The following is a 13817-nucleotide window of genomic DNA, read 5'->3' as shown; positions in this document are numbered from 1 at the left end:
ACAGTGATCTGTTAATCAGGATCGTCATGTACGTTAGTACCAATGACAATACCAATCGTGTGTACATCAGAAAGGACACGGGAGACAAGAGTTTAGGAATAATCTCCCATACAAGCGCTATTCTACAGAAAATCATAAAGAGTCCTTCACTTGACATCCCTATACCGCACAAACCCGGTTAGAGTGATACCGAGCCTTGACAAACCCCTGTAAACCTACATGCGTCAAGGTTCCGTGTGGATGGTTCCGAAATGCAATAGCCTTTCCCGCCTTTGACTGTACATCTTTATAGCATTCTCCATGGCATCTAGACACGCAAGTCAGAACATCTCAATAAGATCACATGACAATTAAGAAATGATAGTCTCGGTACTTCAAGTTTGAAAAGGGGTATTATTCCTAATGAGCTTTCAAGATCAAATAGATCAACAAAAAATTGCAGCAGACGACGTTGCCTCCCTCCCTTTCTTTCCATGTCCCGCCTCTTTCTGCCTGTCTACTACGTCCCAAACGGCTAGCTATGTGATGATTCAACTCAGAACGTGCAGACATGCAACCTGGCAACAAAGTAGAGAAAAAATACAGGACAAAGGTTCCCATCTGATGAAGAACGCCGCTGTGTTACAGTACATCGTGATGTATGTATGTGTATAGATGTCCGGGATGGATAAACAGCGTCGTATATGCCGTGTCTCTGATGTCTTCCGACTTCTGTAAACAAATCGGCAGCTGCTCCATGTGAAGATAGTCTCTTTCTAGCCTTGAGTGGCGCGGCGTGCAGCCGTAAACCATGACCGAACGCCGTATCGATGAATGAGATGGGGGTCGTTGCTCGTCGTTCATCTCTTCTTCTCATTCCCCCTGTCGGGCTCTCTATTCCTTGCCCTTCGAGTGGGTAGATCATCCACGCATCCGGGACTTCGTGATAATAAATGTTGCTGGGACTCAATCCTTATAATAATACCACGGGAGCTGTGCTGTGTCTGTCGACTGATTGCGGGCATCTGTCGGCAGGGGAACCACCAACTCCATCCATCCTCAGGCGACATGTCGTAAGACCGGGTATCAATCCATCGTCGCCGATACGCAATGAGCCATAGTGAGCCGCGATCCCCTTCTAGCCGATGACAACTCTTGCGCCTTCCTTGCCCAGTACACCTCTCTCCTTAGGTTTCGGGCTGTTAGTCCGGCCCTTCTTGGATTTCAGGAATCCAAACATGCCACCTGAGCCCTCATTCTTGCCATCGCCGGTGCTGTTGGCATCGGTGGGTAGGGTGGCGTCCTGGCGCGCCAACTCAGACCAGCTACCGCCTCCATCAAGTGTCACCTGAACACCTCCAGTGGGACTTGTCACACGTTGACCGGCGATAATGGGGTGGTGTCGAGCGCGGAAGTCGTTCTGGTAGGGCGGAGGAGGAGGAGCCGGTCGAACTGGGCGGCCTTGCCTGCTCTCGTTGCTGGTGCTGGGGTTTAGAGGAGATGATTGGTATGACCCATTCGTTGCCGGCATGGGTGTTGCCTCATCGGTCGTGATGGCTTGGGGAGTTTGGTCATGTTCGGGGTGGGCTTGAGCGTGGGCTTCTTCATTGAGCCCTTCGGCAGCTTCCGTAATCCTGTTGATGTTAGCACAAGTACGAGGTATCCAAGAAACAATTCATCTTACTTCATATATGCGGCCACAGTGTAGTCGAAGGGCCGGAAGTCGGTCTCAATCATTCGGTAAAGCTCATCCTCTCGAATCTCCTTGTCAGTTGCATCATCCTTTAGACGCTCTCTGGGCTTCTGGCGCCTAGCCCGAGCCTCAAGAGGCGCCTCCTCAAGAAGTAACTCTTCCAGATCATATGTGGCGTCGAAGTTGGTCTTCTCGGAGGAGGGGACGAAAATGGGCTCAATACGCTTCTGCTCAAGGTGATCGAAGTCAAAAACCTTGAAGAATTCGTGATGAATAAAGCTCTCCCATGTGGATCCCATGCGTTTCTCTCGGTTGGGGTCGAGGGCGGAGCCGATGGCATAGAGGCAGGCTAGTGAGACAGGAGGTTGGGTGACGGGGTACTTGGGATTAGCGGCCTGGATTTGCGAGCTGAGAGAGCCTTCGGAGCCTCCATCAAAGGGTCGCTATCGTCGTGTGAGCCATGTCAATCAGGTACGCGAGCAAACTCGGGAGTGGTGCTGCCTCATACAGAGCAGACATTTCGAACATACCTTGTTGTAGATGCACTCGTAGAACAGAACACCCAGTGACCACCAATCCGCACGAACATCGTATCCCTTTCCAGCATATACCTCGGGGGCAAGATAGGCGAGGGTACCAGATTTGCTCGTCAAAGTCCTGCCAACGACAACGTCCGAGGCAACATTCTAGCTTCCAGTCAGTAGGTTGTCCGAGAGACGATAGGGATGCAGACGTACGAAATCGGTCAAATGGACATGGCCATCGGCGTCCAGGAGGACGTTATCCGGCTTGACATCTCTGTGGATGATGTTCTGGGCGTGAATATACCTCAGGGCACAGCCCAGCTCGGCGATCCAGAACCTGACGGCCTCCTCGGTGAAGGTCTTCCTTGAGATGTGGAATCGCAGATCGCCACCACTCATCAAATCGACCACAAGGTACCTGTTACTACTTGTGAGCTACGAACAGAACAAGCCTCTGCGGGGGTCGGTAGGGGCCGTACATGTACTCGATATCTTGGAAGCTGTATCTCAAGTTACAAATGAAGGGATGGTTGACGTATTCGAGCATTCGGCGCTCGCGAATGATGTTGCGGACGCTCTCGGATCGTACGACTGTAGTTGTGGAAGGCAGGATTAGTCTCGGAGCAAACAGACTGTGTGACCAGGGACAGGCGCTCCGTGGGAGGGACAAGACATGGTCGGAGACAAGAAGCGTGCGACAGGAGTCGAGGAAGTTCGGTAGGACGAAGGAGGGGATCGATGCAGCGGCGTACCTTCATCTTTGCGGATGTACTTGAGGGCAAATGCCAGGTTGGTGTCTTTGCGCTCGACGATGCGCACCTTTCCGAAGGCGCCTCGGCCGACGACACGCAAGAGGCGGAAATGATTGAGGTTTACTGCAGAGGCGGGAGTCAGCGTGATTCAACAAGACGGCTGGCGATTATCATCCATCGTGCCGTGTCGGCATGTCGTTGTTACTGGGACTCGCAATCCTCTCGTCAATTGGCGGGGGGGCGAGGGCGGGAAGGACGCCGCACCATGCACGGCACACGTGGGAGACAGGATGGTTGGCGTGGAGCTGGAGCGGCGAGGCGAGGCGAGGGGTCGGACTGCGGATTGGGATGGAGATGGAGATGGAGACGTCGATTCACGTACCTTCGCCATTGAGGTCGACGGGCTTTCCTTGGCCGTTGCCCATCGTGGATGTCTCGATGCGGAGGACGACGTAGAATTATCGTGACTGGTAGCAAAGCACCATGCTGAGATTCGAGGCCAGGGCGAGCAAGAGTGGAGTCGGAGCGCCGTGGTGATTATGCGCCGGGTGCACTGTACGTAGTATGCAGTAGGGGGAGTAAGGTAGGGTCGAGGGAGGACGGCAGGCTGGAGAAGGAGGGGGGAAGGACGACGGAGCCGCTGTGACTCGGGCTGCAACTCAGACTGTGCGACTTGAACCTGAACCTGGAGCCAAAGAGCCAAAGGGAGGAAACGGAGGGGAGGCAGAGAGGGGACCGTAGACGAGAGAGGCTGGGCGGCAGTTGAACTGTGGCACCCTTTGGCAGTCGGTCTGGGTCTGGACCTCTAAGGTGGGTTCTGAACTGGCGGCGGCGGAACTGCGGGCGAGATCGGCTCGATAGTGCAGTTGGGGCGATCGGTCGCTTTTGGGGATGTCGTCGGTCGAGGTAGTTGACAAGTAACAAGTCGTGGAGGTGGTGGCTGGCGGGAGGAAGCACCAGGCAGCTTCGGGAAGGGGGACTGGCGACTTGGCGGCGGCGGTGGGCGGTGGGCGTATTGGTGTAGTTATTGAGAGGGGGACGGAGGGACGCTGCTGGGAGAGGGCGGACAGGGAGACTTGTCCGCGGACCTTTTGAGGCCGATGGCTTGAACGCCGGTGAGGGTTGGCGCTGTCGTTGGCGTAGGCGTAGACGAGGGCGCGGGTGCGGGCGTGGCGCTGTTGACGAGGGCAACGCAGCGGATGTGAAGTAAAGGGAAGTTCGTGCGGAGTAGTCGTCGCAGTGAAGAAGAAGAAGACGGACGGGGAGGAGGAGGAAGGGGATGGATGGTCGAGTTGGAGGGTCTGAGGGTTGGGAGGAGCCCTGGAGGGTCTCTGCGTAGGTAGTTGTTGTACCTAGGCGGTAGGTGGTAGGTGAGGTAGGTATGGATTAGAGGGTGGTGTAGGCAGGTTGGTAGGTATGTAGGCACGCACGCCCAGGTAGGGTCCCTTGGATATCGAGGTACTAGAACCAAGTACACGGTCTTCATAAAATGGTAAGAAAGGCACTCAAAGTAATTAAGACGGAGCCTTTTTTTTCTTTCCTCTCCAGTCAATGGCCAAACAAAGTTCAATCAAGGGAACCAACACCCTACACCCAGCACCAGCACAAACCACAGCGGAAGCACGCCGTCAATACACGATGATCCCACCTCAAGGCTACGCAAGGGGGCGGCCAGCACGACAGAGGATTGGCAAGGTACCACAAGGACCCAAGTGGCGCTGGCAGATGCTGTAACTGAGGTATCCGTCCCTGATGTGGGCGGGGGGAGGGGGGAGCACGGACTAGAGAACAGGGGAGGGAGGGGAGACGACCACGGTGTATGAATGAATTGAATGAATCGACGAGTAAGTTGGCGCGGTACGGGGTACGGAGTAGGGAGTACGGTACCGCCAAGATACTTGCACGGCGTACGGAGTAGGGAGTACGAGATGACCGAGATGCTGGGCGTCCAGTCATCAGTGGTTAGTCACCGCTCCTCGAACGCCATCATCTCGATGCCGGTTTGATCTGTCCTACTGCGTCCCTACTGCGTAGTACGCCGTCGTCCTGCGCGCTGCCCTGAGCCCAGTCATCGTCGAGGGGCCCTGCCGGCCTCTGCCTGAGGGGGTTACAGGGGGCCACGCTTCCAGGGATGAGGGATGAGGGAATGAGGGGGGGGGCCCCGAACCGAGCCTACTATGTACATAGCACGTCGTCGTCCACTGTCCGCTTGCTTGGGCCACGAACCGTCGACTGTTTGACGGTCGAGCCTAGGCCCTATGGGCTGCATGTGTAATTGATGACCGTCTCTTTTCGGCCTCGAGAAAGCCGGCCGCCAACCAACCCCCCCCAACGCCGCACACCACACGCTGAAGGGAGGGAGCTTGGGCTCTGGACCCCGTCTCGGAGAAGGCTAGCCTGACATGGGCTGATGGGGGATGGGCGGATGGGTGGAGGGATGGATCGATAGTCGAATCGTGGATATTCGAGTAATGAGCCATGGGATTTCCTTTGGCCGTCGCCGTCCTCCTACTCCGTCCTCCTAGACACCACGAACGGGCACCACCACAGCTCCACAGTCCAGTCGTCCAGATGCCTAGGTACGCCCGCTGCCGCCCGGGGGGAGGGGGGGCGTACAATCCCGTTTCTTTGTTGTACAGTATCCGGACCAGAGACATGACAACCCTCGAGATCTGCCACCGATTGGTTTGCGGTGGCTGGTGCGACTTATCGTCTTGTAGATTGCGATGCAAGCCCGCAGGACCAGACGGAGACGCACAGGTCGCGGCATGCAGGGCGGGCTAGGTGGGTGGTTTGGGCGAATGAAAGAATCGAATGTCATGTCCCTATCCTCCTCCATCTCTCTCGCCCGGGTCTTGTAAATTATTCCCGGCCCATCCTGCGGCTCTCGTTTCTGGCTCTGGCTCAGAGTTGAGTTGAGAACCCCCATCACCGCCCATCACCGCCTCCTCCCCGGGGGACATTGGCGAGGGGTCTGTCCACCGCGTGGATGGGACCTGGGGGCTCAGTATTACGGTGCCCTCCCCCAAGTCCCCAAGTCCCCAAGTCCCTGGCCCGCCGACTGCTTACCGACTCAGACCAAGTGCTTCCTGACACATTGGGCGACTCATCACTCGAAGCACACTTGGCTGGCTTGTGACAAGGCTTGCCACGATGTAACTATTGCCGTGCCGCCGCCGTCCGGCTTCCCACTACCAAACCCATGGCAGGATTTAGGCCCGTCATGACGCTTCTCGTGACCAGAGGCCTTGCCACCAGGCTTATGTACAACGTCTCGTACAAACCGGAGAGGAAGAAAAGGAATGAAAGGGGAGGGGAAACAGGTTGTAGGCCAAAGGCTTCCCGCCTCAACTAGCATCTAGATCTCATCAACAAATCTCCTCTTGGTTTCTTTTTTCGCCTCTTTCTTTGCCCGTCGATCGCGGGAAGCCACATCAAAGCCACTTGTTCCAAGGCCCCTCAGCGTCCTCGGCATGCCCGACGGGAGCTTGGCTAGAACGGGTACTTGTGGCCATACGCCCGCCCACTCGCCGCCCCCCGCCGGCAACAAGTGAACCGTTCGCGATGGCAAAAGCTCCCCATGGTTTGCCCCAGTGTCACCAAATGTCAGCGCCCAATGTCCAATGTCCGGCTTCCCAGAACTGGCAAGACTGGCACCGTCGGGCCATTTGGCAATCCGCCCCCCAAGAGCCAAAGAGGCCGCTGCGCCGCCCAGGACCGGAACGGAGTAGCGCTGGACGCCCCCTAAAACTTGGGAAGTTAGGACGAAGGGGTGAGGCTCGATACGTGCTACCGTGCTTGTGCTGCGATATGTACCTTGCCCCTATCGGTCAATCGGTACTAGGTAGTGGCCCTGCAGAGCCTGCTCCGCGAATCATGGTGTCATGGGCCTCCATCGTCGGCCTCATCACCCTCGGCAGACAGAGGGGCCAGCCACGCGGTGGATGCAACCCAATCTGGAGACTGGGGACTCGGGGCCTGCTAAGTAGGTGGCCGCCCGTTCTCTTGTGCCCTCTGCTAGTACCGTGCCGTATTACGGAGGACTGTAGGTTGTGTTACGTTGTACAGCCTACAGCCTACAGTCTACAGGTCGTGATACACCTACCTACCTTGGCCAAGCTAGACTACACGGGGCTTTGTCTTACTTACCTACTATACCCCGTCGAGCACAGAGATCCGATGTCTTGGACGACGGGTGAGCAACAAGGCTACCGCCCGCTCTGGCATTCCGCTAGGCAATCGCTTAACCGTCAAGCGGCCAGCCCTTTCGCCTCACGTCCGCAACGTCATTTGTCGCCGTCACCCAGCTCAACACATGGCGCCCGCCGTAACTCAAGCCACAGGTCCCGACCCTGAGCCATCCCCGTAGATGCTTGGGCGCGGCCACTACGCTGGGCCACCACGGACACGCGGCGATCGTGCTCTCGTTCCCTAGGCCCAGCGCTTCGGAGATCTGGAAATGTGCTTGTTGGTCAGCTATCCACCGCCATCTTTTGCCTCGCAACGCCTCGTCAGCCGACTCGCAGCCCGCCGCCCGTTCGGTGAATCGGGGCCTTAGCGAGTAGCCCAACCGCCGTGTCAATCACCATCAAACCAACCAACATGCTCAGGAACCCTATGCACTTGGTCGGGCCCGATCCATTGGACCAGGTTCCCCCCCGCTTTGCCCTCGTGGCTTCATCCAGACCCTGTTGGTTTGAGATGAACGACACGACAGGCTTACCTACTTCGTACTTCACACACAACCACGGTACCTCGGTTTGCTTCACTTCAAGTACCTCCATCATCTACCAGCTGCATGATCTGCAATGTGACCCTGCCCCTTTCTGGAAGCCTTCCATCGTCCATCATGGGGCCCTTACAGAATACGGAGTACAGTACATTGACTTGCAGATAAGCGACGGAGATGCCCGCAGCGCCAACTCATCTCCCCCCTTTCGTCATCCTCGGAGATATTCTGGGACAGACTGATACAATAATTACCCCAAGAATACATACTCAGTGCAGCGTACGTAGTACTTGCCGCCTCTCCCCCCGGACGGACCAGATTCCTCGACGATTTATTAACACCAACGGAATATAGTACTAGAGGTATGGATACAGCAAGTCGGGTCAGTGGGGGTCCATCAGCTAAGTGGTGTAGCAGAGTGTGCATTGATATTTTTATTTTCCATCTTCCCACACAATCTATCGCTCACATCAGCCTCCATCTCATCCTGCGATGCACACATAGTACCTGCCATGTACCAGCTGGATGGAGCTGTGTGAAATAACTTAACGGTGAAGGCAGAAAAAAGCAAATAACCGCCCTGGTTCCCCTGCCTAACGGCGACGCCTCTTTCTGCAGCCGACCTCTTCCAGAAGCCTCAGCTCCCCGGCTCCATTTCCAGTCCTGCGTTTCACACCTGCAACCTGTCCCCAACGTTCCAGGATATGTTCCGGGATATGTTCCAGGGCTGACCTGACGTCGTAGGGGGCCCGCTCTCGATGGTGCTCTCCATGTTCATCAATTCAGCTGACCCACGGCTGTCGATCCTCCTATTCTTTTGACGCCGCACCCGCGCCTAACTGGATGCTGAAACATGCCCTGGGTGACCTGGGTGAGCAGCGGTTATCGTCCACCTTTGAAACCGGGTATCGTGGCCATCACTTTCAGGCGTGGCTCATGCATGCATTCCCCAAACAGGCCTGGCCAGGGTCTGTAGATTGTCAAATGCCAGACGGACGCATGTGAAAAATGCTGGGGTTTGTCCAACGTCGTTCCAGACCTCCAGACCTCCAGACCTCTAGACCTGCTCTGTCCGCTCCTCCGGGACGCCCGTGCAGGGTTCATCGTTGACGCGCCAGTTGTTGGTTTAGATTGGCCTGAGAGGGGCCCTTGGATCAGGGCTTCAGCTCGCCACGAACATTGGACCCTAGCACCGTCCTCAGCCAATCGGGCTTCGTGGGTGGTGATCGCTGGAAACTGACACGGAATCGTTCTAGAAGCAATTGACATCGCCACAAGCCTCATTGACGCACCCGTCGGGTGATGCCGCAGGCAACAGCCAAATCCCCAACGCCAACCTGATCGACGCCCGTACGGCAATGTGAGTCTTCTCGATGCACCGAAGCCCATGCGCATGTGTACCTATGCAAATTTTATCGATGCTACGTGTGCCATGCCTCATCACTCCCTGGACAGTTGACCGCCTAAGCGCAAGACAAATACAGGCTGGTGGTTGACAGGCAGGGTCTACCAGGCCCACGAGATGATGCAACAATTGACAGGTCAAATGTGGCGGGCCAGATCGCGATCATCGCCAGCATTTATTACTCCGCGGGCTCAGTTCGTGTGTTGGTCCGCTTCAACGCCCTTTGTTTGGCAAAGGTCGGCCCTCTGACGGCCCGTGACAGCCTCTCTCTCCCGGCATGTAGCTCCAAGCCACGACCAGTTTTCATGTTCAACTCTACTCAACAAACACGCCAACCCCAAGAACGAAGTTACTACGTAGTAATATTTCTGCTAGACTCTCCCTTCGCTGCGCTTTGACTCCTCGGGTGGCAAGCAAAGCCCATAAACGACTGACGAAGCGGCACCTAAGTGCTCAGGGTGTCCAGCCATATGAGACGGTTGCCTTCTTTAATGGCATTCCGTGTTAGAGAATGCCCTTGCGCCTGCGCTATCCAGGCGGGACCGTTGACTACTCCACGCTTTCGTAGCAAACGCAGTCACCGAACAGTCCGGCGTCAATCATCAACCCATTGTCGGCCAGTAGCCCAAAGCTTTGGTCAGATGCAGGACACAGCAGGCGACTAGTAATCTCGCCCCTTATCCACGACACCCGCCAAGGAAAAAGCCCGCGGCTGACGCGGATCTGTCGTCTTGAGCACAGGCTCCATCGGAACCACAGACCAATATCACAGACCAGAGACCAATATCACAGACCACAGACCATAAACCGGGCCATTGCTCCAAGGCTTCGGCCCGGCGCCACTGTTAGTCCCGGCCAGGTCTGATTTGGGGAAACGTAGGTCAAACAACTAAGGTTACGGAGAAGACGCTGTTATGCTCGGCGGTTGGGCGTACTACGTACGGAGTCGATCAATGCTGCTAAAGCAGAGCTCATCACATCGTTTCCCGTCTTATCGAACTTGATACGACATGGAGTCAAATGACCTTGGGCACGGACGCCTGTGCCAGCACACCCTCAACTCTGCAAGGCAAGGTGACCAGACATGTCTCTGTCGTTGATGCATGTTTGATGCCCTATCGGAACGATTTGTTAATTCTGCCTGCCGGAGTCCTCGGATGGTCTTGCTTAAGTCTCAAGACTATTCGTTATTGCCATCTAGCATGATGCCGGCCTGACATCTATGTAGACGCCCCAGCATGCGAACGAAATGGACATCTTGCTCCGGCGAGCCATCTTGTTTCTAATGAAACATCAACGATTTCCGATTCAAAGTGACTATTCACGGAACTGCGGTCTTCTAGACTTGGCCGGTGTGCTTGCCGTCATGTACACCACATAAACGGCGCCCTCGCCCTAACCCTCGCTCAGGGGTTCTCTACATTAGTTTTGTCTCAAATCACCTTGCTTACCATGTCCTCTAGATACTATCGGTTGTCCAACGTCGACCTCTAATATTAAAACACCATTACACGAACAAGATACATATCCTGCTTTGCCGAGCTTCCAAGCTTCGGGAAGAATTCTATGCCCTTGAGACCGAACTTTGCATTGCCTCCTTAAACGTGCCTTCAGGGCCTCCTCCTTTTTTATCAGGCGCCCTCCAGACTTCCCAAACTTGTCGAAATACACTTACCTCGTGGAGACCTCTCGAGATGCACTCTCGCCAAGGGTTGTCAAGGACGTCATTGGTTCCAACTGGCCCGAGTTGTGGAAAAGGCATCAGATATTGATGGACATGCCACGGAACAGTTAGGCGAACTCGTAATATCAATAGTTACTTTAAATTGTAGTCGGCGATAATATTTTTGCCAGAGATGCATGTAGTTTCGAGGATACCTTGCTCGAGGTACCAAAATAATGCCGTGATCTGTACAATATTAACGATAGCCAAACATGTGGCAATCTGACATGTTTTTGCTTGGGTTGTCACAGCAGATTTTCGCCCGATACAAACCTCTCTCTCGGGGTCGTGAAGTACACGATTAGAAGTGCATCATTGCCTAACTTACAGAGCAGTCCCTTCAACTCTATGTACCATTTTGTGATCCCAACCCTCAAAATACCTTCCTCGTGTGCCCAGTTCCATCTCCAGAACTTCAAGTCTGGTAAATTTTGTATGTTTTGAAGTTCATTTCACGCAGTGTCATGCTACTTATTTGGCTGCTGGGCGGGCAGTGTAGGGTAACTCGCGGCTCGATCCTCTGACTATAGGAGGAAGAATACTTGACGCCTAGACGTCATACCATTCAACGACAGCCTTCGAGCCATTATAATTAAGTATTGATCTACTGGTGAAATACATACGTTTCTTAGGGCTGTTGTGTCAATGACGCCGATATGTATTTGTGTCAGCACCCGGTGACGTCAAGTATTACAACCATCAAACTTTGAGGTGGATATTGTGTCTCAACATAAAAACTGTCGCTCGGATCAAACTCGAAAAATATTGTTTCTTCACACCGCATTGGAATATATATTCTCAATTACAACCTCGAACCATCTCCTCCTCGCTGCTACTTGCCAACATGTTACCGCTCCGTACCGTACTCCGGACTATGATAAGCACCAGACGGCCCATCCACACCTCCACTCGTTCCCGAGCCCCCTACAAAGACTCACAGGACCGCAAAACCCTTCGTACGGGGACGGACGAACATACCAAGTCCGGCCGCGATGAGGACATAGCAAGGGACCGCCCCGATATTGCGTTCAACGCTCACGAGCCAAGGCCGGAGGAAGCGGCCGCCCGGAGCGCAAAGAAGGGCGAAACAGGGGCAGATCCATTGGCGACGAGCGGCGCGAATAAAGATATTAGCAAACCTGTGAAAGAAAATGATGCCGGTACCGAGGTGAGGAAGGGAGGGGCGAGCAGGGAGAAGAGCCCGGAGAAGAAGGGAAAATTACCACGGGCGTGAGGATACGTATGAGTGGGAAGATGAAGTTGTTCGAAGGGATAATTCTATGTCCAGGAAAGAAGAAACATATGACGAGGAGGGAATACAACTGTGGTCGGGGTAATATGTTGGGTTATCGACTTACACACTTAGTCCAACAAAGTCAGTCTAAATGGACGGAGCGCTTCTACAGCAAAGCTAGATGTGACTACCTCTATCGAGCAAAATATCGAGACAAAGCCGGCCATGAAAAGTTCCAGTTTTGACTCCAAAATAAATTAAAAATTAGAAATGAATTAGTCGAACTTGAGAGAATAAATACTTAAAATAAAGCTTATTTTATTTTTTAAACTAAACCTACTAACATATACATTATTAACACTTTTTAATAAAAGAAGTCTATATACTTAAGTATGTGAGAAGTATTTCGAATGTGACACGAATAGCAATACTCTTCTGAAATTACCTGATTTGTTCATCCTTGTTTGCCTAGGTAGACGTTGTCTTGAGTACGGGCGGTAGTTTACGACCCTGTATCCCCGAACACCTCCGTGTAGACGGCGGAGATATGCTCTCGTCGGATTTCTTGCCTCACGACCGTAGTAGCCTCAACTAGGGGGTATATGTAAGGACGTTTTTGTGCATTAATTATTCCTCACGTCATCCTCTGCAATGCAATTACGCCGATGGTGACCAGATAGGACTTAGTTAGAGGAAGATAAAGGAGGTGGAGGGAGAGACATAAGCGAATCTGATCAACAAGTAACTGTAGTTGGAAAACATCTGCTTCATCAATATGCATTGAAATAGAGCCAGGCGACCAAGCTCGCCGGCTCAAACATGCTCAAAATCCACCGCCACCGCCACCACTAGAACGCCCATACGCCAAAGCCATGCATAATCCTCGATTCACTCTCCACGTTCCAGAAACTCCTCGCTTAGGCATACATCATATCCGGATCATCTTCCTCGTCATCCTCAACGACAGGCACCTCCTTCTTGCGGCCCATCTCCTCGCGACACATGGGACAGGTGCCCTTGCTGCGCAACCACGGGCCGACGCACTCCAGATCGAACTGGTGGCGACCCTTGCACGGGAGCTCAACAACGAGGCAGTATTCATCCTCGAGGTAGGGAACCTTGCAAATGGCACAGTCGTCGTCCTGGTCGAGCTTCTTGCGGTTCACGCGGTCGAGCGAGTCAACGAACTCTTGGGTGACGCCGCGCAGGCGGGTGGGCGGGTCGTGAATGTCGTCCTCGAGGGAGGTGATGAGGCTCTCGAGGAACTCGCGGTTGTCAGCGCTGGGGGCGGTGGTGTGGAGCGTCTGCAGCTGGTCCTGCAGGAGACGGAAGAGGGCGGCTGTGTCGACGGGGGTTGGTGTGGCGTGCGGGTTGTGCTGGGGCGTCTGGTCGCCCGAGGGTTCGCTCAGCTGGTTGAGGAGGGAGAAGAAGGAAGCCATGTCGACGCGGCGGCCGGAGCGACGGGGCTCGGAGAATTTAACATTGTGCTCGACTGCGATGCTGTGTTAGATGTTGGAGGCTGGATATTGAATATATTGGACTGGTGGTGTTGCGGGGTGATGATGGGAGGGGTAGGTTTGCTGACCTTCGTACTGAGTAGCCATTGTGGAAGACGGTTGCAATTGCGGTCGCTGGAAGCTGGAGAGGTTGCAAACCACTGCGGATAGTGAGATTGAAAAGCAGGAGACAAGTGAGCGAGGTCGTTACGTGGTGTGGTGGTTGAAGTCAGCGCCAGGCAGAGGTGAGATGTCGCGGCTCAGGTTGCACTTGCACATGCA

General features: G+C 54.3%; 4 protein-coding genes across 4 annotated transcripts; 1 reads left to right on the top strand and 3 right to left on the bottom strand.

Moving 5' to 3' along the window:
• Nucleotides 1–1117: 1117 nt before the first annotated feature.
• Nucleotides 1118–3373, bottom strand: BGZ61DRAFT_346788 (kinase-like domain-containing protein; the record flags this gene model as incomplete). Its single annotated transcript, XM_046239915.1, has 7 exons — nt 1118–1613; nt 1664–2115; nt 2203–2358; nt 2410–2614; nt 2676–2787; nt 2949–3071; nt 3331–3373. The coding sequence occupies 7 exons, from the start codon at nt 3371–3373 to the stop codon at nt 1118–1120; spliced, it is 1587 nt and encodes a 528-aa protein (XP_046107575.1).
• A 284-nt stretch (nt 3374–3657) lies between these two features.
• Nucleotides 3658–4546, bottom strand: BGZ61DRAFT_183638 (uncharacterized protein). The gene has a single exon (XM_046237713.1). It carries the CDS (start codon nt 4432–4434, stop codon nt 3973–3975), a length of 462 nt encoding a protein of 153 aa, XP_046107574.1. The 5' UTR covers nt 4435–4546; the 3' UTR covers nt 3658–3972.
• Nucleotides 4547–11562: 7016 nt separating this feature from the next.
• BGZ61DRAFT_446554 (uncharacterized protein) lies at nt 11563–12262 on the top strand. The gene has a single exon (XM_046245222.1). It carries the CDS (start codon nt 11650–11652, stop codon nt 12037–12039), a length of 390 nt encoding a protein of 129 aa, XP_046107573.1. The 5' UTR covers nt 11563–11649; the 3' UTR covers nt 12040–12262.
• A 558-nt stretch (nt 12263–12820) lies between these two features.
• On the bottom strand, nt 12821–13724 carry BGZ61DRAFT_183569 (uncharacterized protein). The gene is made up of 2 exons (XM_046237711.1): nt 13625–13724; nt 12821–13531 (listed from the first exon to the last, which is right to left on the bottom strand). Exons 1-2 carry the CDS (start codon nt 13641–13643, stop codon nt 12957–12959), a joined length of 594 nt encoding a protein of 197 aa, XP_046107572.1. The 5' UTR covers nt 13644–13724; the 3' UTR covers nt 12821–12956.
• Between the last annotated feature and the right edge of the window lie 93 nt (nt 13725–13817).

Source organism: Ilyonectria robusta, assembly GCF_021365365.1.
Source record: "Ilyonectria robusta strain PMI_751 chromosome Unknown BGZ61scaffold_5, whole genome shotgun sequence".
Lineage (NCBI taxonomy): Eukaryota > Fungi > Ascomycota > Sordariomycetes > Hypocreales > Nectriaceae > Ilyonectria > Ilyonectria robusta.
This window is presented reverse-complemented; position numbering and strand designations above follow the sequence as displayed.

Coding starts and splice junctions, on each gene's coding strand:
- BGZ61DRAFT_183638 (XM_046237713.1), bottom strand. CDS start 4,434: ATGAAGACCGTGTACTTGGTTCTAGTACCTCGATATCCAAGGGACCCT.
- BGZ61DRAFT_446554 (XM_046245222.1), top strand. CDS start 11,650: ATGTTACCGCTCCGTACCGTACTCCGGACTATGATAAGCACCAGACGG.